This window comes from Pelophylax lessonae (genome assembly GCF_965119305.1).
Source record: "Pelophylax lessonae genome assembly, chromosome: 12".
NCBI classification, from domain to species: Eukaryota; Metazoa; Chordata; class Amphibia; order Anura; family Ranidae; genus Pelophylax; species Pelophylax lessonae.
The window spans coordinates 129,927,166-129,949,221 of NC_138779.1; the positions used below are offsets into that span (position 1 = coordinate 129,927,166).

General features: G+C 41.7%; 1 protein-coding gene across 3 annotated transcripts in view; it reads left to right on the forward strand.

Moving 5' to 3' along the window:
• CEP164 (centrosomal protein 164) overlaps positions 1 to 22,056 on the forward strand; it is a 191,117-nt gene that overhangs the window by 62,583 nt on the left and 106,478 nt on the right. For all 3 annotated transcript variants that reach the window (XM_082273782.1, XM_082273783.1, XM_082273784.1), the window contains 4 exons: positions 4,712 to 4,916; positions 20,492 to 20,569; positions 20,718 to 20,837; positions 21,790 to 21,912. In XM_082273782.1, the coding sequence (XP_082129908.1) occupies positions 4,712 to 4,916; positions 20,492 to 20,569; positions 20,718 to 20,837; positions 21,790 to 21,912 (526 nt within the window). The remainder of the gene's footprint in view (positions 1 to 4,711; positions 4,917 to 20,491; positions 20,570 to 20,717; positions 20,838 to 21,789; positions 21,913 to 22,056) is intronic.

Sequence of the window (22,056 nt, forward strand, 5' to 3'; positions counted from 1 at the left end):
GCCCATACCCCTGCTTCATTCAGCAGTGCTTGACTGAAGCTCCCCTTCAAGGTAGCCATTGTTCAGCAGAGAAGATGGGTCTACCAAGGCATGTGAGACATTTTGAGTCTACAATGGTGTTACAGGAAGTGACAATGCTCTGTGGCTTCTCCACACCCAAAGCCCCACTCCTGCAGAAAAGGAAGGAGAACTGCTATGAAAAAAGAACTTTAAGGTATGAAATCTGATTTTCATTGAAATACATACATGTTGTAATAGTGTATGCAAGCATAATGCCCTGCACAGGGGTGTTTTATGAAATCAGTGGGCCTTTGTGCAAGTTGGGCCCCGCTGCTTGATAAAAATAAATAAATGGGTGTGCTCAGTGCATTTCAGTGGTGTCAGGGGTTTTGCTAGGATTGTAAAAAACCTAGGGCACCTTTTGGGTAGAAGAAGCAGAGTAGTGATGCGTTGCGTGCCGTGGCAAAAAGTGGGTGTGGCTAAATTGTGATAACAGTAGGGGGCATGCTAAATGAAACAAAATACTTTGAATGCTATGCTACAAGTAAAAGTCTCACAGATGTATAAATCTCAGCACAATCATTTAAAAAAAAAAAAAAACTCTTCCATTACATATGATTTGTGTATACTGAAAAAAGAGAGCTAACACTTTGTCTGAGCCTACCTTATACAAGAACCTTAATTAAAATAGACAGGGAATGCTCAACTACCAGCAACTGTTGAGACAATAAACACTAGTCCGCCCCCCCCCCCCCTCTTCCTTCCCTCTGAGTACAGTCAGTTAACCTCAGACACATCTCAGAAGCATGTCATTTTTTTCCCTCCTGGGCTCAGTATCACACCACTGTCCCACATCCCAGTGAATCAGAAGCTCCCCCGAGTCACCAGCAGATCATGAACAGCCAGCAGGACGTTAAGGGGCACATCGCACAAAGGTCAATTTTAGTTTTTTACAATTCCCCTCCAAAGGTGCTTTGTGTGTCAGAGCACAGTGGGCCCCACCCTCTTAGGGACACCCATTGCACTCATGGATGCCAAAAAGGGTTTACTTCTACTTTACCAACCAAAATGAGCTTTTCCCCTAGTAAAAAAATCTGAATCAGGTGGTCAAATGACCAGTAAATCAATATAATACATGAAACTATTCCCCCATTGACAAGCAGTGTTATTGAGGGCTAGTATATCCCTCAGTTATTCAATTTAACATGCCACGTAGAGCAGTCTGATAATTTACACACATTGTAATAGCATTTTTGTGTTCATATTGCTCTGCTAAGACCCTTAGCATTTTATGGTGCATGTTTATATGGACCAACAGTTGATGTTTTTAGTTATGCTTTTAAATCAGTTTTTCTTTTTTTTTTTTAATGTCATTATGTCATTATTTTGGATTTCTTGTTTAATGAGCACAGTAATAGTTTTTGTGGCATTTAGGTGTTCTAATATTTTCTTTCTATTTATCTGTGTTAACCACTTAAGCCCCGGAGGATTTGGCTGCTGAAAGACCAGGGGGTATTTTGCAATTCAGCACTGCGTGACTTTAATGGACAATTGCGCGGTCGTGCAACGAATTTGACATCCTTTTTTTCCCACAAACAGAGCTTTCTTTTGGTGGTATTTGATCACCTGTGCGATTTTTTGATCATGCGCTATAAACAAAAAAAAGCGTAAATTTTGCAAAAATAACAATATTTTTCACATTTTTTTATATGAAATTCCCCCCCAAAAAAATGTAAAAATCAAAATTTTTTAACATTTTCGGCCAATTTGTTTTATGCTACATATGTTTGGTAAAAAAAATTGCAAAAAGCGTATTTTGATTGGTTTGCGCAAAAGTTATCGCGTTTACTAACAAAGGGAAAGATTTTTGTCATTTTTGTTGTTTTTTTTTTTAACGCATAATGGCGGCGATCTGCGATTTTTTTTTTTTTTTTTGCGGTACTGCGACATTGGGGCGGACAGATCGGACCCTTGACTAACATTTTTGACACTTTTGGGGTTACCAGTGAAATTTCTACATATGCACTGTTACTGTAAAATTACACTGGCAGTGAAGGGGTTAACTTTATTTGAGAGGGAGGGGCTGTGTGTGTCCCTAGGGGCGTGATTCTAACTGTGATTGGCTGTGGCTTGAGCTGTAGGAACACTGATCAACGGTCCTACATAGTAGAACCGTATGATCAGTGTTTCTACACAGGGGAGAATGACAGGCGGCTTGTTTACACTAGCCGCCTGACTTTCTCCCTCTCCCCCGACGATCGCTGAGTGACCGGCGGACATCGGGTCCGCCGGTCACAGGCGCGGGGGGTCCGTGACGGAGCAGGAACGCGCCGGCGGGAGCGCGGCGGCGCTCGCTCGCTCCCCAGAGCCTCACAGGCTAGTGACGTACCGGTACGTCACTCTGCCTGTGAGGGGCTGACCGCCGCAGTATATCTACTTGCGGCGGTCGGCAAGTGGTTAAAGGATATGTTCACCTTTCATAACATGTTACACCAATATTAAGGGTGTAACATGTTACATGTTACTGCTGGAGCTGCCCCCGCGCAGCCCCCTTGCCCCCACCCCGAGTCCCCACTGTAATAGCAGGCCTGGGATCCTCTCCAGCCACTTCATTCATTTACAGAGATCTGTGAATGGGAAACTAAAAGTACCGACAGCCTTTACGGCTGTCGGCTTGTAGTTCTGAATGAACAACCAGGGCACTTTTGAGCGCTGTGGTAGTTCATTGAGGCTTCCTGTCGGAGTGTAACTGACTGCTCATATGAGGTTCGAGCATACAGCTTACACACAGAGTCTGCAGGAGCCCTGCATTGCACCTGCGATCTGCTGATTGTGGGTGCAATGCTTAACAGGCACCCAATAATAATATACAGTGGGTACGGAAAGTATTCAGACCCCCTTAAATTTTTCACTCTTTGTTATATTGCAGCCATTTGCTAAAATCATTTAAGTTCATTCTTCTTCCTCATGAATGTACACATAGCACCCCATACTGACAGAAAAACAAAGAATTGTTGACATTGTTGCAGATTTATTAAAAAAGAAAAACTGAAATATCACATGGTCCTAAGTATTCAGACCCTTTGCTGTGACACTCATATATTTAACTCAGGTGCTTTCCATTTCTTCTGATCATCCTTGAGATGGTTCTACACCTTCATTTGAGTCCAGCTGTGTTTGATTATACTGATTGGACTTGATTAGGAAAGCCACACACCTGTCTATATAAGACCTTCCAGATCACAATGCATGTCAGAGCAAATGAGAATCATGAGGTCAAAGGAACTGCCTGAAGAGCTCGGAGACAGAATTGTGGCAAGGCACAGATCTGGCCAAGGTTACAAAAAGATTTCTGTTGCACTTAAGGTTCCTAAGAGCACAGTGGCCTCCATAATCCTCAAATGGAAGACGTTTGAGACGACCAGAACCCTTCCTAGAGCTGGCCGTCCGGCCAAACTGAGCTATCGGGGGAGAAGAGCCTTGGTGAGAGAGGTAAAGAAGAACCCAAAGATCACTGTGGCTGAGCTCCAGAGATGCAGTCAGGAGATGGGAGAAAGTTGTAGAAAGTCAACCATCACTGCAGCCCTCCACCAGTCGGGGCTTTATGGCAGAGTGGCCCGACGGAAGCCTCTCCTCAGTGTAAGACACATGAAAGCCCACATGGAGTTTGCTAAAAAACACCTGAAGGACTCCAAGATGGTGAGAAATAAGATTCTCTGGTCTGATGAGACCAAAATAGAACTTTTTGGCCTTAATTCTAAGCGGTATGTGTGGAGAAAACCAGGCACTGCTCATCACCTGTCCAATACAGTCCCAACAGTGAAGCATGGTGGTGGCAGCATCATGCTGTGGGGGTGTTTTTCAGCTGCAGGGACAGGACGACTGGTTGCAATCGAGGGAAAGATGAATGCGGCCAAGTACAGGGATATCCTGGACAAAAACCTTCTCCAGAGTGCTCTGGACCTCAGACTGGGCCCAAGGTTTACCTTCCAACAAGACAATGACCCTAAGCACACAGCTAAAATAACGAAGGAGTGGCTTCACAACAACTCCGTGACTGTTCTTGAATGGCCCAGCCAGAGCCCTGACTTAAACCCAATTGAGCATCTCTGGAGAGACCTAAAAATGGCTGTCCACCAACGTTTACCATCCAACCTGACAGAACTGGAGAGGATCTGCAAGGAGGAATGGCAGAGGATCCCCAAATCCAGGTGTGAAAGACTTGTTGCATCTTTCCCAAAAAGACTCCTGGCTGTATTAGATCAAAAGGGGGCTTCTACTAAATACTGAGCAAAGGGTCTGAATACTTAGGACCATGTGATATTTCAGTTTTTCTTTTTTAATAAATCTGCAACAATGTCAACAATTCTGTGTTTTTCTGTCAGTATGGGGTGCTATGTGTACATTCATGAGGAAGAAGAATGAACTTAAATGATTTTAGCAAATGGCTGCAATATAACAAAGAGTGAAAAATTTAAGGGGGTCTGAATACTTTCCGTACCCACTGTATAATAAATGCACATTTTTGTCCCTGCAAAAAAGATGTGCATTTAATATTTTTTTGAAAAGGTGAACTTATCATTTAGAAAAAATAGAGTTGAAATCTTTTTAATTGCTATTGACAATATCTGAACTTTCCTGAGGGTTTTGAAAATTATTTCCAAGTCTCAATAAGACGGTTTATACTTGGTACCTTTTCCTTTTTCTACAGGAAACAAGAGTTGACAACTAGAGAAGAACACAGAAAGACATTACTAAAACTAGAGGAGGAACTGTTGCAGGAAAGAAATGACTTCTCTGAAAAATTGCAACTAGAAACAGAAAATCTTTTACAGCAAGAGAAAACTACTATCTTGTGCGAAAGAGAAATTGCACTTAAAGAGCTGAGTACTAGGCTCGAACAGGAAACTAGAATGGTAAGCAATTCCTCATGTTTTGACTGTAAGTGCATTCTTCCCAGCAGTTCATTGCGTTTGCTGCTCAATGAGATGGTCACAACCTTTTTCTTGCACTAGGGAATATCCCTTTCAGCATTTGGAAAGCTAGAGAGAACTAACCTCAATATGCTATTTTATATCTGGCTTCTTGTACCCTTACGTTTAATTATATTTGATTATGAACTTGTCACTTCTAAACAATTTGCTTATTTCAGTGCATATCCATGAAACCGTCCACAGAATTTAGAATGGTTGTGTTTCTTTTCAAAGTGCAAAGTTAATCCAAATTTGCCTGTGTAAACTTTTACAATCCGTTCATTCCTTCCTGGGATGATGTAAAACCATGTTTTGCATTGGCTTGGAATGCAGATCTCTCTTTTTGCATTTAGAAAATCGGAGTTAGACTCAGCGGTAACTCTATTTCCAGTAGTCTTGCAGGACAGCCCATGAAACGTAAAGCTTTTCCCATCGAGATAGAAAACACGTTATCCATTAGAGTTAAAAGGCGGTCCTCCAGGCTTCTGCTTCAGTGAACCCAAGAACCGAAGGATGGAACTACAAGAGAGCACAGAGAACATAACAAACATACAGGGCAGGAACCCAGCTGTCCTGGAAGACTACTAAAAATAGAATTACTGGTGAGTCTAATTCCGATTTTCCCAGTGGTCTTCCAGGACAGCCCATGAGACAATAAACATGAACTTACAGCCTCGGGGGGACCACTACCTGGAGGACTTTTCTGCCTAAGACTTGGCTCTGGCTGTTTTAGATGTCCAAGTGATAATGCTTAACGAAAGTGGAGAATCTGGACCATGTAGCCCCTTTAAAAATCTGCTCTGGAGTGGCACCAGCTGTCTCCGCCCAGGAAGTAGATAAGGCCCTAGTAGAATGAGCATTTAGAAAGAGAGGAGAAACATTCATGATCTGGTAGCATTCCAAAATAGCCTGTTTTATCCGTGAGCTCCTGCAAAGAGGACAAATAGGGCATCGGACCTCCTAAACTATTTCTAAGTGAGCCAAAAGGAATCTCTTGAAGTCCAGCAAGCTAAAACTCCTTTCTTTATTCCCCATACAATATGACACAAATTAGGTAAAACAATGTCCTGAGACCTATGAAATAATGTAAATTTCGTAAGCAATTTTGGGTCAGTTTTATCTTAGCCTTTTCTAGCCATTTTCAAACAGACAGCACCTGCAGCTCACTGATTCTTCAGGCAGAAGTAATCGCAACCAAAAAAAACCCTTGTTTTTAGGATTAGGAGCCTAAAAGATGCCTCCTCTAAAAGGTCTCAAAGGGCACAAAACAGCCTGCAAGACTAATAATAAATCCCAAACATGACATGACTTGACAGTAACCGGTCTCATTCTCGATACTGCCTTAAAGAATGTGGACACTGTGGGGATTTCCAGAAGGAAAACTTGAAGAACACTAAGTGTTGCTGCCTGAACATTTAAAGTGCTGGGGACTAGGGCTTGATCTATGCCGTCTTGGAAAAATTCAAGGACTGATTGAATGTTTGGCTCTTTCCGCTTGCAGTTGCGGCTGGTGCTAAACATTTTTTGGGGGGCGGCAAACAAACTCCCCCAGATCCGCACTCATCCCTCCAGTGGTCATGGCACTGCGGCTTCCCCGGCTTCTCCTTCTGGCTAACCTGCTCTTCTTTAGATCTGCCTCCTGTACTGTTTGGCCAGGAGGAGTACCCGGAAACCGGTAGCGAATATTGATTTGCTAGCATCAGAAGTGGACTGAGCCCTGAGCACAACCTTTTTCAAGCCAATTACAGCCTCGGGCTCTAATTATATAGACTTTCCTCACTATAGACTTTAGTATCACTTTAACTATCAAAAAATGCAGCATAGTTCTTAATTGACTTGCGTCTACTCTGATTTCAGGCTAAGCTAAAACTGCAGTATCTGTTTGAATCTGCCCTTCTGCATCAAGTGGGTCCCAAATTCAGATTTCTAACCATCACTTAGTGCTCAGACAGTTTCCATGATTGCCTGCAGATGCAACACATCTGTCTTAGTGCTCTCTTTTCTTTGTAAAACCTTTGGAAGTGGCTTCCTTAGGTTTTTATTGTTTTTGCAATCAAATAAAATGTTAAACATGGCTTTGATCTCACTGCCTTTATGTAGTTTGGTGGGGGCCCCTCAGGAGCGCTCCTGTGAACCCATACGAAACAACAAAATATACAAGTAGGCACTTTGTACCCACTGTTAATGTACAGAGAGGAAGAGGTTGATCTCTAAGAGGAAAAGGTAGAGCCTAAAGAGGAAGGGTTGTGTTTTACAGATGACAGGGTGGGTCTGAAACAGGAAGGGGTGTGGCTTTGACAGGAAGGGGTGGGTTGTAGTTAAATTAGGGGGTGCACGAGCTTAGTCTGGCCTAGGGCAGCACAAAACCTAAATACACCACTGGCCATATATGTCTAATAATATATCTACAAAATTCCAGTTCCAGTGGTTTTTACAACTAGTGAGATTATGAAAAATAATATATTTTTTTTAAACCCATAAGTGCAAAAAAGGATATAAAGTAACGAAAACAAAAGGACTAACAACTTAAGTTAAAGTGGTGGTAAAGGTAGAAGTTTTGTTTCACCTAATACATTCTATTAATTAACGCACAAAACCTCCTGTGTGCAGCTTAGCCCAATGTCAAACTAGTGCTGTGCCCGAGAGCAGCCGCTCTGTATTCTCACTGGCTATGAGGGGCAGCAGCGGGAGCCAGTGGCTCCTACTTCTGTCAATCAGAGCATGTGAAGAGAAAGCAGGGGGTGGGGCTTGGACACGCTCTTTGTGTCTATGGATACATAGAGTGCAGCTCCAGAAGCTCAACTATGGGGAATCTATTGCAAGTCTGCTGCTACTGCTTTTTAAGCACAACAATGTGCTTTGTAAAGGTGCTAGAGCTACTTATCTGAATGGAAGATCAGGAAATACAAGAGAAGTCCCTACCATTTTATAAATGGGCTTCAAAATGCAGGCCGCAGTTTGGAGTATTGTAGGAATATATTAAAAAAATAAAGCACTTTTATTGCCCTTGCCCACTGTATTGAAACCTAATACAAAAAAAAACATTTGTCTAAAAATCATTTTATTATTTGATTATTTTTATGCAGTGCAGTGCTTGTTTTGCTGTTTTAATGGCCTGCAAGAGTGTTAGTTACAGTTTAATTTGTTTTCTGCTAAAACCTAGGCATCCTATTGACTAAAAAATCCAGGATCGAGAATTATTTTTGACTGGGCCCACAATCTGGCAGAAGCCTGTGGCTTACGAGTAAAGAGCAGATGTTCACTTCATTCCTCTAAGCCTGCACACAGTGTAAACCTGCAATGTTTCTGAACAGGCTGTTTTCACTGATGATTGTAAAGAGATAGGGCCTCAGGTGCATTTCTTGTGAATTGGCAGTCTACTGTACATTATTAGGCTGGATTTCATAAAATTACCAGAACATCTTCTATCACAGCCAGGGTAAATGCATAGTACCCATTCCAGATCGAGAATAATTGCTTCTTTGTAAATATGCAAATCCAAAAAAGTACGTACAGAAGTTTATATCATAAAAAATCAGCTAAACCTACAAAATTATTATTTTTTCTTTTCTGTCCATTAAGGAACAGGAATTCTTGGACTGTTCGGTATATTTTTGCATACAGGAAAAATGGACATTGGCAACAAAAAAGTTGTTGCCTTGAACCCGATAACCACAATAATCATACCTGAATTTTTTGCTAATATCATACATATACACTATCTTGATGACATTAGCAAAAAATTCAGGTATGATTATTGTGATTATCCAGTTCTAAGCTTCTTCAGCTGTGCTGTTCATTTGCAAAATAGTTTTTTTTACGAATAACAGCTGCTGGTAGATTTATGCCAGACATGTTAAATCCTGGAAGTCTTTCCAGTCAGCAACTGAGTGCAAATTTTTCCAGCTTATACTGGTGTTTTCTGTGTGATGGCCCAGAATTTATAGGAGTTTCTCCAGTCATACAGAACTAATTTACAGTTCATTGTCTATGCTGGTGTTCTCTCTGCGATAGTTCTGTATTTGGAAGTAACTACCCAGCTGTGCTCTAGTTTTCACAGGACTCTACTATACATTTCAGTTTAGTATGTCTTGGGAGTCCCTAAGGAGCTATGGGTCTAAAACTGAGGCAGTTTTTCTGTCCCCATCATAGTTGCCAACAAAAAACAGGCACTTTTTTCCCTGTCCATTAATGTCTGTAGACAGGAGAAAAGTGCACCAGACAGCGGGGTGTGGCACATATTCATATGTACTCCGTATGAGTAGAGGCAGTTGGCTAAGCAGCTGGCTTCCGGAACTGAGCATGCACAGTTCAGAGACCACAACAAGGCGACAATTGCAGTAAAATCGCGCAACATTTGAGGTGCCATTGCAAATCACGGGATTCGCACAGGCGCCCCACTACTTGCAATGGTTCGGGATCACAGGCAGAATCGCGGCAATTCTGCCCCGATCCGAAACGCCTATATGTGAATGGAGCCTTAAGGATCAGATTCCAGCCTACTAGATCTTTAATTGCTTCTTGCCCCTTTCGGCATCATGCAAGTTTTCCCAGTTTTCCAGGGGCTATCACCTGGTCTTCTGTTATCATTTTCTAAGTTTTTTACCAGGCAGATATTCAGTCATAAGTCATGATAGTTACTGATAGTCAGAATGTAAGTTTCAGACGTTAAGCCCTTTGGGTTGCTCTTTGAGCATCAGGCAGTCCCTAGTTTTCTTTTGTTTATTTCTTGAGTATGGTAGCCTTTGTTGCTCTGTTGCCCACCCCTCTGTTGAACTGCTTTTCGATATCCCTACAGTTTTGCATTCACTGCAAAATCCTTTTTTTGAGTCCATTAAGGGACACACGGCCCCTTGCCCCCCGATCTGTGTTTTATTTTGTGCTGTCGGTACGACTTTCCCACAAAACTGAGACGTGTAGTGTGCAGGGTTATCCTGTTATGGCCAATGGCTTTTATTTTGCCAGTGTCTATTTCCTGTATGTGCCTGTGTAACCTGGCAGACCAAGAATTCCTCTGTCTCTCAGTGGATTCCATGTAGGAAAAGGATTTTTACAGTGATTTACAAAAATCCAAATTGCAGTTGTACTAAATTTCTATTCTGAAATGCATATCACAAAAATAACACAGAACTTCTAACAGTTATTTTAAAAATGGTGCATAACATCTGACCTTTCTTCATCAGGGGATGATTAGATTCACAAAGATTATCTTTCAAGTTTTTCTAACTTTACACAAAATAGTGCAGTATATTCCTGCAGCTCCATTAATCTATCTGTCATTGAGGCTGCACTCATTTACAGATCTTTAGTTTAGTTACCTGAGAAGTCCCTGCGTTTGGTGATACAAGTGCTATGCACATGGTCTTCTTTGCTCAACAGCATTTTATGAGACCAACAGTAGATTAGGCAGTCCATGCAAAATGTTTCTAGATCAGTGGTGCTAAAAGTGTGCTTTCTTTATCATACATCACCGGACACAGAGCAGGTAATAATGACTATCTGGGATATACGCTACCTAGGTGAATGGACACTGGCAATCAATAGACAGGAAGTTCCTCCCATATAACCCCTCCCATACAGGAAGAACCTCAGTTTTTTCGCCAGTGTCTTGAATGTAGTGGTCATGGCTGTTAAAGCTCTTCAATCCTAAGAATGTTGTCCCAGTTTAGAGGCGTTCTGATTGGATCCATTTGAATGGCTGAGCACTAAAAGGATGGTACCTGAGCCTCGGCTAAGAAGACCCAAGGTTTTGCCTGTAATATGAACCATCTGGGAGCTGGACCCTGATAAATGGAACCCTGGTTATTCATTGTCCCAAGGAGTTTGCCAGCAAGGTGCTCTACAGGTCCAAGGGTGTGGACCCCATTAAAAAGGGGGACCTGGGGGGACGCCTGATGTGATGGGTGAATTTTGGGTCCTTTAAGGATCCTGCGGCGGGACTGGTAAGTTTTTCCCTCTCTTTTTAAAAAAAAAAAAAAGAGTGAGATCTGTTGTTCTGGTCTTTCTCCCAGTAGCCACTGGAGGCAGTGTACTGTTCATGCCTTGTACTTCTCAGGAGTATCGGACTGCAGTGTCTCCTCCAGCCACTATAGGAACGCAGGTTCGTGCTCAGTATGGCTTACCCCTGTATAGACAGGAAGTAGAAGTGCAACCATTTTTGGTGGACCATGTGGGCTGAAGGATCAGCAAGACCTCAGAGACATAAATTCAGCCCATGGCTACATTTCTATGGGAGAGCTAGGTGACCAGTCAAGGCATAAATGGATATTTGTATACTTACTGCTGTATCAGGGGGGGCTTGTACAACTGCCTGTCGATACAGCCCTGTACAGGTATCAGTGCTCTTTAAGGAGTTATGTCTCCAGAATAGCGTGCATTTAGTCTGCAGGAACATATTTTAGGCTGTTTTAAAGCAGCATTAAGGCTGTATCGGAGCCTATATGCTTGGCGTATCCTGAAAAATCAGTTTGGGCCAAGTGCAGTTGAGCTGGTGCAGCATAGTAAAGATGTTACATGCCTACTTACTTGCATAGCCACTTGTATGCATGGGCACATGCTTTCACGAACTCGTGCTTACATAGGTTTGCATAAGCTCATATTGCATAAATGCATGGACACGTGTTTTCATGTTTGCATAAGCGCATGTTTGCATAAGCGCATGTTTGCATAGATGCATGTTTCATAAACGCACCCTTCCTAATTGCGTGGATGCATGTTTGCATGGGTACGCATGTTTGCAGGAATACCTGTTGGCGTAAAAGCATATTTGCACGAAACTCATGCTTACATTAATGCATGCTTCCATAAACGCACATTGCATAAAAGTATATATGCTTATTTGCCTTAAACTGCATGCATATATGCTTAATTGCCTTGAACTGCAAGCATATATGCTTAATTGCCTTGATCCTTAGGGATTCAGTAGATAAAAAGTTGAATTCCTTACTTCCTTTGCTGTTGCTGGCTCTGCTGTTCAACCAGCTATGGCGGCTGTAGGGGTTTGCCAAGCCTTGCTTTAAAAGGATGACTAGAAGTCTGCCTATTCAGTGGGAATCTTCTGAAGATTTGGCGGAGTTTCCTCACGCCTTGTGTTTTGCGGTAGATGCCCTTAAGGATTCTGTCCAACAGATTTCCCGAGTTGTTCTTCTCTCCATTCATATGCGCAGAGTACTATGGCTTAAGAATTGGTCAGCAGAATTACCTTGTAAGAAACTACTGACAGCTTTTCCTTTCCATGGGGAACGTCTCTTTGGTGAGGATCTGGATAAATACATCCAGAAGATTTCAAGTGGAAAAAGCGCCTTTTTGCCGGTAAAAGGATTAAACATCCATATTTTAAAGCTACAAGTGTTACGGTACCTCCTAACAGCTTCTAGGCAGTACCCATGGCCTCAGCCGTCAGGGGTTAGAAGACCTCAAAATCAAGGTCAGAAAGAACCCTAGGTCCAAAGGCCCGGTAAATCAGGTTCCAAATCCGCCTTATGAGGGGGCGCCCCCACTCGTTCGGGTGGGGGGAAGGCTCCTACAGTTCTCAGAAACTTGGGAAGGGGTGGTGCAGGACAGGTGGGTCTTGTCCACAGTGGTATGATGATAGAGTTCCCGAGAGTTTCCTCCTCCTCGGTTTCTGGGTTAAAATGTCTCTGTTTGCCCAGTAAAAAGGAAGTCCTTATTCAAGGTCCTGGAACGTTTGTGGGTACAGGGCGTGATTGTGGAGGTTCCAACCAGAGAAAGGTTCACAGGTTTTTACTCAAATCTCTTTACAGTGCCAAAAACAAATGGCGAGGTAAGACCCATTCTAAAACTCAAACCTCTGAACCAGTATCTGACCATTCGGTCTTTTCGCATGGAATCAATCTGCTCTGTGGTAACCTCTTTAAGAAGAGGAGATTTTTTGGCTTCCATAGATATCAAGGATGCGAACCTTGGATGCGTACCAATTTTTCAGGCTCCCTCAGAGGTTCTGCGTTTTGCAGTAGGGCAGACCCATTTTCAGTTTGTGGCTCTGCTATTCGGTCTGGCCACAGCTTCCCGGGTGTGTACAAAAAATCTTGGCCCCGGTGTTGGCTCTTCTAAGGTCTCAGGGCATCTCAGTAATAGGTTACCTAGACGACCTGCTTATCAAGAATCGGTCCCGGACTGTCCAGTTCTTAGAAGATCTGGGTTGGATTGTGAACTTAGAAAAGAAAGCCTTGAGGTCTGTTCAGATTTTGGAATATTGGGTCTAATTCTCGATACTGCTCAGGCAAAGGTTTTTCCTGCCATCAAGAAATGTTCTGGCCCTGAAGGGTCTGGTGCAGTTGGTAAGAGGGAAAAACTTTCCCTCTATACGGCTGTGCATGAGACTGCTACGCAAGATGGTGTCCTCATTCGGAGCAGTCCCTTATGCGCAATTCCACTCCAGACTGTTCCAGAACAATATTTTGTCCTCTTGGAACAAAAAGCTCTGAGCTCTGGATACCCCAATGTTTCTTTCCCCAAAGGTAAGACAGGATCTGGCCTGGTGGCTGGTCCTCAGCATCCTAAGCAAGGTGAAATCTTTTCTGCCTGTGAAAGGTAGTAACCACAGACGCCAGCCTTGTCGGCTGGGGAGCGGTCCTGGAGGAGATCTCTATCCAGGGAAGGTGGTCTCAGGTTGAAAAGGTTTACCCATTCACACCTTGGAGGTCTGAGCAGCCTGTTTGGCGCTGATTTCTTGGACGACCAGACTGTGGCGGTGTCCTGTCAGGGTTCAGTCTGACAACGCGACTGGTGGCTTAGAACAACCATCGGGGGGACACCAGGAGCCATTTGGTTCAGAAAGAGGTGAACCACATACTGACATGGGCAGAGAGGTATGTTCCATGTCTTTCAGCAGTATTCATCCCGGGTGTGGACAATTGGCAGGCAGACTTTCTAAGTCGCCAGCAATTGTGTCTAGGGGAATGGTCCTTGCATCCTGAGGTGTTTCAGCTGATCTGTCAATGTTTGTGGTACCCCTGACGTAGATCTGTTGGCATCCAGGTTCAACAGCAAGCTGGACAATTTTGTGTCCAGAACCAAAGATCCGATCGCTATCGCAACAGATGCGTTAGTGACCCCTTGGTCACATTTCAGCCTGATGTATGCATTTCCTCTGATCCAACTTCCGCCACGGTTGTTGAGCAGAATTCAGGTGGAAGGGAAGCTGGTGATCCTGGTGGCTCCTCCATGGCCCAAGAGGCCTTGGTTTGCAGAGGTTGTGAGGTTAGCCGTGGGGGAGCCATGGTTGTTTCCATGTCGACCAGATCTGCTCCCCCAAGGTCCCCTATTCCGTCCTGCTTTACGGTCGCTGAATTTGATGGCCTGGCTATTAAAACCAGAATCTTGAAGTATTGGGGGATCTCGGCCCCGCTTTTAGCTTCATCAATTAATGCCAGAAAACCCATCTCTAGGAGAATGTATTATAGAGTTTGGAAATCCTAAATCTCTTGGTGTGAATCCAAGAAATGGCATCCTCATAAGTATGTCATTGGTAGAATTCTTGCTTTTGCACTTAAAATTGGCATTAGGGACCATTAAAGGTCAAGTCTCAGCCTTGTCGGTTTTTTCCAGAGACCTTTAGCGACGCACTTTTTGGTGCGGACATTTATGCATGGTGTGATTCGCATGGTTCCTCCAATTAAGCCATAGAAACATAGAAACATAGAATGTGTCGGCAGATAAGAACCATTTGGCCCATCTAGTCTGCCCAATATATCTGAATCCTATGAATAGTCCCTGGCCCTATCTTATATGAAGGATAGCCTTATGCCTATCCCATGCATGCTTAAACTCCTTCACTGTATTTGCAGCTACCACTTCTGCAGGAAGGTTATTCCATGCATCCACTACTCTCTCAGTAAAGTAATACTTCCTCATATTACTTTTAAACCTTTGCCCCTCTAATTTAAAACTGTGTCCTCTTGTGGTAGTTTTTCTTCTTTTAAATATGCTCTCCTCCTTTACCGAGTTGATTCCCTTTATGTATTTAAAAGTTTCTATCATATCCCCTCTGTCTCTTCTTTCTTCCAAGCTATACATGTTAAGGTCCTTTAACCTTTCCTGGTAAGTTTTTTTCCTGCAATCCATGTACTAGTTTAGTAGCTCTTCTCTGAACTCTCTCTAGAGTATCTATATCCTTCTGGAGATATGGCCTCCAGTACTGCGCACAATACTCCAAGTGAGGTCTCACCAGTGTTCTGTACAGCGGCATAAGCACTTCTCTCTTTCTACTGCTTATACCTCTCCCTATACATCCAAGCATTCTGCTGGCAATTCGTGCTGCTCTATTACATTGTCTTCCCACCTTTAAGTCTTCTGAAATAATTACTCCTAAATCCCTTTCCTCAGATACTGAGGTCAGGACTGTGTCAAATATTCTATATTCTGCCCTTGGGTTTTTACGCCCCAGGTGCATTATCTTGCACTTTTCCACATTAAATTTCAGTTGCCAGAGTTCTGACCATTCTTCTAGTTTTCCTAAATCCTTTTCCATTTGGCGTTTCCCTCCAGGAACATCAACCCTGTTACATATCTTTGTGTCATAAGCAAAAAGACAAACCTTACCATCGAGGCCTTTTGCAATATCACTTATGAAGATATTAAACAAAATTGGTCCCAGCACAGATCCCTGAGGTACCCCACTGGTAACATGACCTTGTTCTGAATGTTCTCCATTGACTACAACCCTCTGTTGTCTGTCACTCAGCCACTGCCTAATCCACTCAACAATATGGGAGTCCATGCTCAATGACTGCAGTTTATTGATAAGTCTTCTATGTGGGACAGTGTCAAAAGCCTTACTAAAATCTAGATATGCAATGTCTACTGCTCCTCCACCGTCTATTATTTTAGTCACCCAGTCAAAAAAATCTATAAGATTTGTTTGACATGATCTCCCTGAAGTAAACCCATGTTGTTTTTCATCTTGCAACCCATGGGATTTAAGATGTTCCACAATCCTATCCTTTAATAGGGTTTCCATTAATTTGCCTACTATTGATGTCAGACTCACTGGTCTATAGTTGCTCGATTCCTCCCTACTACCTTTCTTGTGAATGGGCACGACATTTGCCAATTTCCAATCTTCCGGGACGACTCCTGTTACTAATGATTGGTTAAATAGATCTGTTAATGGTTTTGCCAACTCACCAGTAAGCTCTTTTAATAATCTTGGGTGTATCTCATCTGGACTTATTTGTCTTCACTTTAGACAGCAATGTTAGAACGTCTTCCTCTGTAAAGACACATGCATCAAACGATTCATTAGTCATCCTTTCAGGTGGAGGTCCTTCTCCTTCTTTTTCTTCTGTAAAAACTGAACAGAAGTATTCATTAAGGCAGTCGGCTAGCCCTTTATTCTCTTCTACATACCTTCCGTCCTTTGTTTTTAATTTAGTTATTCCTTGTTTTAATTTCCTTTTTTCATTTATATATCTGAAGAATGTCTTATCCCCCTTTTTCATAGACTGAGCTAGTTTTTCTTCTGCCTGCGCTTTAGAAGTTCTTATAACTTGCTTGGCCTCTTTCTGCCTAATCTTGTAGATTTCCTTATCTCCATTGCTCTGTGTTTTTTTTATAATTACAAAATGCTAGCTTTTTATTTTTAATGATTTGGGCCACTTCTGCTGAGTACCACAGTGGTCTCTTCCTTTTTTTGCTTTTACTGACAAGTCTAATGCAATTTTCTGTTGCCTTCAATAATGCACCTTTTAAGTAGTCCCATTTCTCCTGGACTCCATGTAATCTGTTCCAGTCTGATAAGGACTCATTTATGACTAATTTCATTTTTGAAAAGTCTGTTTTTCTAAAATCTAAAACTTTTGTTTTTGTGTGGTGTGACTCTTTCACAGTTCTTATATTAAACCACACTGACTGGTGATCACTAGATCCCAAGGTTTCGCCTACAATGACATCATATACCGAATCCCCATTTGTGAATACCAAATCTAAAATGGCCTCCCTCCGGGTTGGCTCCTCAACCACTTGTTGCAGAGACAACCCCAGTAGGGAATTTAGAATATCTGTACTCCTGGTAGAACTTGCTATTTTGGTTTTCCAGTTTATATCTGGAAGATTGAAATCTCCCATAATGATAACTTCTTCTTTCATTGTCATTTTAGCTATTTCTTCAACTAGTAGATCATCTAGTTCTTTAACTTGACCAGGTGGTCTATATATCACACCTACACGAGTTACTGCATGATTAGCAAACTGCAACCTAACCCAAACTGACTCTATGTTGGCCTCACCAACTTGTATTAGGTTAGATTTAATGCTATCTTTCACATACAGGGCCACTCCTCCTCCTTTCTTGCCTTCTCTGTCTCTTCTGTATAAAGAGTACCCTGGTATGGTTATGTCCCAGTCATTTCTTTCATTAAACCATGTCTCCGTAACAGCCACTAAATCTACATTCTCAGATGCCATTATTGACCCAAGTTCATTGATTTTTTACCTAAACTGCGAGCATTTGTAGACAGGACTCTGAGCTTATCATTTCTTAACCTCTGTGCTTCTGACCTGTTCTGGCATTGTTTCGGGGGGCAATTGGACTCTTGTATTTTCACTCTTTTGCCCCCCCTTCCTAGTTTAAATACTCTTTCGCAAATTCTTGGAGTTGTTCACTAAGTACATTTGTTCCTTTGAGAGAAAGATGCAAACCATCTTTTTTGTACAGTTCCTTTCTATTCCAAGTAGAGCTATCATGAGAAACAAAGCCAAATCCTTGCTCTTGACACCATTTACTAAGCCATATGTTGAACTTTTTTATGCGCCTCTGCCTATCATTCTGAACATTATGCACAGGGAGAACTTCAGAAAATGAAATGGTGGATGCAAAATCCTGTATGTCATTTCCAAGTGTGATAAAAGATTTTTTCACCTCTGACACTTCATTGCAAGCCAGGTCATTTGTCCCTAGATGGACAAGAACATCCACGTCCCCTTCCTGCTTTGCTTGCTTAACAATATTAATAATACGTCTTCTATCTCGCCTAGCAGTAGCACCAGGGAGACATCTCACAAAACCATTTTCTTTAAGCTCCACACTTCTTATGATTGAATCACCCAGCAACAGCTCCTTCCTTTGAGACTTCACTTTATCTTTTTTGTCCTTGGCTGCAGTCTTGCATACATTAGACATAGGAGTCGATGGTTTCTCACCCTCTGTGCTTGAGTCCATATCCATGTTGTCCTTACATTCTGAGAGTGCTGCAAATGAATTTTGGAGAACCACCGACTGTGGGCCATGTCTTCTATCCACCACTCTAAGTCTTCCAGAACCTACAGTAACCCATCTGCCATTTCTGGGGGTCCTCTGTGACAGTGGCATTGCAGCAGTCCCAGCTGGAGTTTGTTTAACAGATAATTTAAATATCTCTGATTTCAAAAATGCAATTTCCTGCTGCAGCCACCCCTGTATCCTTGGGACCTGAATCGTGTACTCTCGGTGCTGCAGAGGCAGCCCTTTGAACCTTTCAGGCAGATTCCCTTGGTATTATTGGTAAGGAAATTGGTCTTTTTGGTTGCTATAACCTCAGCCAGTAGGGTCTCAGAGTTGGCAGCTCTTTCCTGTAGAGAGACATTTTTGATCCTCCATCAGGATAAAGTGGTCTTTCAGCCTCATCCATCCTTTTTCCCTAAAGTAGTATCAGGGTTTCACCTAAACCAGGATATAGTTCTCCCTTCCTTTTTATCTAATCCTCAGACTCCAGAGGAAAGATTGTTGCATTCACTAGATGTGGTTCATGCAGTTAAAGTCTATTTGAAGTCCTCTGCACTAATCCGTAGTACCGATGCTTTTTTTGTATTGCCAGAAGGGCCTAGGAAAGACCAAGCGGCAACTACTTCCACTATCTCTAGGTGGATTTGTCAAGTCATTGTTCAAGCTTATGGCAGTGCAACATCAAGTATCTATTGCTCAGATTTGCAAAGCTGCTACTTTGTCTTCAGTTCATACATTCACAAGGTTTTATCAAGTGGATGTTAGAGCCTGAGACGGGGCTCAGTTTGGTATTAGGGTGTTGCAGGCACCACTATAAGTTCCTATTGTTCTTTGCCCAGGGGCAGTTTTGGGATTCTGTGTCGCCCTCCCCTCAAGGGCATTGCTTTAGGACATCCCATATAGTCATTATTATCTGCTCTGTGTCCCGTGATGTATGATGAAGAAAATAGGATTTTTCCTACAGCTTACCTGTAAAATCCTTTTCTTGGAGTAAATAACGGGACACAGAGGTCCCTCTTTTTCTGGGATCTTCATTTCTTGCTTCAAAAACTGAGTTTTTTCCTGTATTGGATGGGTTAAATAGGAGGAACTTCCTGTCTATCGATTGCCAGTGTCCATTCACCTAAAGGTAGCGTATAACCCAGATAGTCATTATTACCTGCTCTGTGTCCCATGATGTACTCCAAGAAAAGGATTTTACAGGTAAGCTGTAGGAAAAATCCTATTTTTTTTTAAGATGTAACCTTGCAGATTGGGAAGATATTTTTTTTATTCAGTGTTAAAATATATTGAAAAACAAAAGATTTTTTTTTCAGCTTTTGTTAGAGGGTTGACTAGAACCTCTGTCCGATTTCTAATTCTGTCTGTGCCCCTGTTAGCGAGATTCACTGTTTGTACTGGTGACCATTGCCACTGGGACTGAAAGGGAAGGAAAATACAAAGCTTAAGTTGTCACCAGAACAGGAATAGATGATATATTCAGCTGCTATTTTGGAGAGATTTCCTCTCACTTCCTTTTGTGTCTACAGATCAGGAAGGGAAGGGAAATATCCTCAATGGGACAAAAATGGCAAAAAAAGAGAGGGATTTTAACTATTTCCTATTCTTTAAAAAAAATGGAGTTGCATATAGATTAACTTTAATTCACATTGATTAGTGTGAATTTTTTGTCTTTTAATTGTTCCATTTTGGTTCTGAATTTCCGTACTGATCTATCTAGATCCACATAGTTCATTTATTTTCTTCCATATTTTATTGTTTTGGAACAATTTGTACTGTGGTATTGAATTTGTGGCCCTGTTTGCTGCAATTTCACAGATCGCATAGTCCCATTAGGAAAATTCAACTTTAATGGGCTAATGAGATGCAGATCCAAAGAGGTCTATACCATGAAGAATCCAGTTCCATGATATAGTTAAAAGTCTACATATACAGAACTCAGTTGGTCACATCCATCAACTGACATTGTGGCTAGTGGAAACTCACACAGTTTTTGAAATCTTAGATTTTGTAAAATTATTAGATTTCTTATACGCTCATCTAAAACCATGATAAAAATTTACCTAGAAACTACACTGTATTGTATTGTCTTATTGACAGTTATAGGGAGTTTGAACAGCATTTAATTATTAGTTGATGTGCACACAGTATTAGGTGAGTGTCGGCGACTCATTTTTGGGTGTGATCATTTCTTTTGAGTGACCATATTCCGTATTCCTCTGATTTAAATTATTCAACATATCTGTGATATATCCTGCTGTCTGCTCACTGATTTTCTTCTGCTCATTGATTGTAGGCCCTTGAGTTATTGGAGAATAAACATGTGCTGGAACTGGAGCAACTCAAAGCAGCAGCTACAGAGAAGCACCAGAAGGTGAGAATGGCATTTTTTAATATTCCTTTTTTGCTTGTTTTGTCCTTCTCATCTATATAGTTACCACAATTTCTGTAATTGTTGCTATTTTACCAGATCTTATTAATTTGAAATGAAACAATTCCTCACACATGTTATTCTTGCACAGGAAATGTCTGATCTGCAGAATGCCAGACCTTCAGTGCAGCTGACCGAAGTTTCCCAAGCTCCAAGTAATTTATACCTTTCTGATAAAAAAATGTCTCATGTCTTGGACTTTGAAAAAGAGGTAACTATGCTTTGTTGTTTCTGGGTAAAAATCAGGTTGCTATTTTGATAACCTTTTTGAACTATTTCTTTGTTTAATAATAATCTATACCTCATTTTCCTTAATTTCCACCCTTTTTGTATATGATCACTAAAGGAAGGTCAGTTGTGTCTTTAGGGCCCATTCACACTAGCCTGCAGCCCAAAACGCCACTGCCCTCACACTGTACTGGAGCATTTTAGTGTGCGGGGGGCCAGTGTTTTAAACTGCAGAGCCGTGCGGCAGGGGGTGAGGTGATGCATGTTTTATCGCATCACACAGCTCTTTTTTTTTTTTTTTTGTGGTCTTTTTTTGAGTGAATTTTATTTGAAGTGCACAAAGTGACACTTTATTGATGTCACTGCACAGCAGCGGGATGCACTGAGCTTGCTGTGCTATGCAGGGCCATCCAGAGCGATGCAATAAAATACTAATCTGTTGCATAATATTGCACAGCCGTGGAATTCCGAGAAACAATGCATTCTAGTTTGAACATGATGCACAGAACACTATTGTTTTCTGTGTGTCATTGTAGTTATCTGCATTTAACCATGGAAAAAAATGCTGGTAACCTCACATAGTGTGAACAGGCCCTTACTTAACCTATTTATATAATGCTGGGTGAAAGATGAGCCAATTATAAAATCAATCTCCCTAGTGCAGCAGTAGTAACAGACAGAAATCTTGGTAGAACATGTGCCTAAAGTAGGCTTTATATATGACATTTCTAAAATGTGCTAAAAATGTCTAACTTCTATATCTTGCATTAAAAAAAAATGACATTTTGAATGTGGTCACTTTGCGCAACAGCCTTACACTTTGTTTGATTTTATATTTGTTGTGGTACTAAAATGAGCAATAACAATTTCTACTTGACCTTTGATTTATAAAAAAATAAAAAATATAATGGCTTAATTTATGACTCAATATCTAGATGAGTGATCTCCTGCAGGAAAAACGTAATGAGGTACAGAGAGAACATGAAAGGAAATTAGAGCGTATGAAAGAAGAACACAGGCAAGAACTGGAAAAAGTGCGGAAACAATTTGAAGAGGAGGTATATAGAAATGACTTTACTAATTATGTGTTTATTGCCCTGGAGAATACTGTGCCAACAGGAAGTTTGTAAAGAAATACTTTTTATCTATGCATAACCTGTTCCTATGCCAATAAGCCCCCTACCAAAAGTGAACGGACTTGT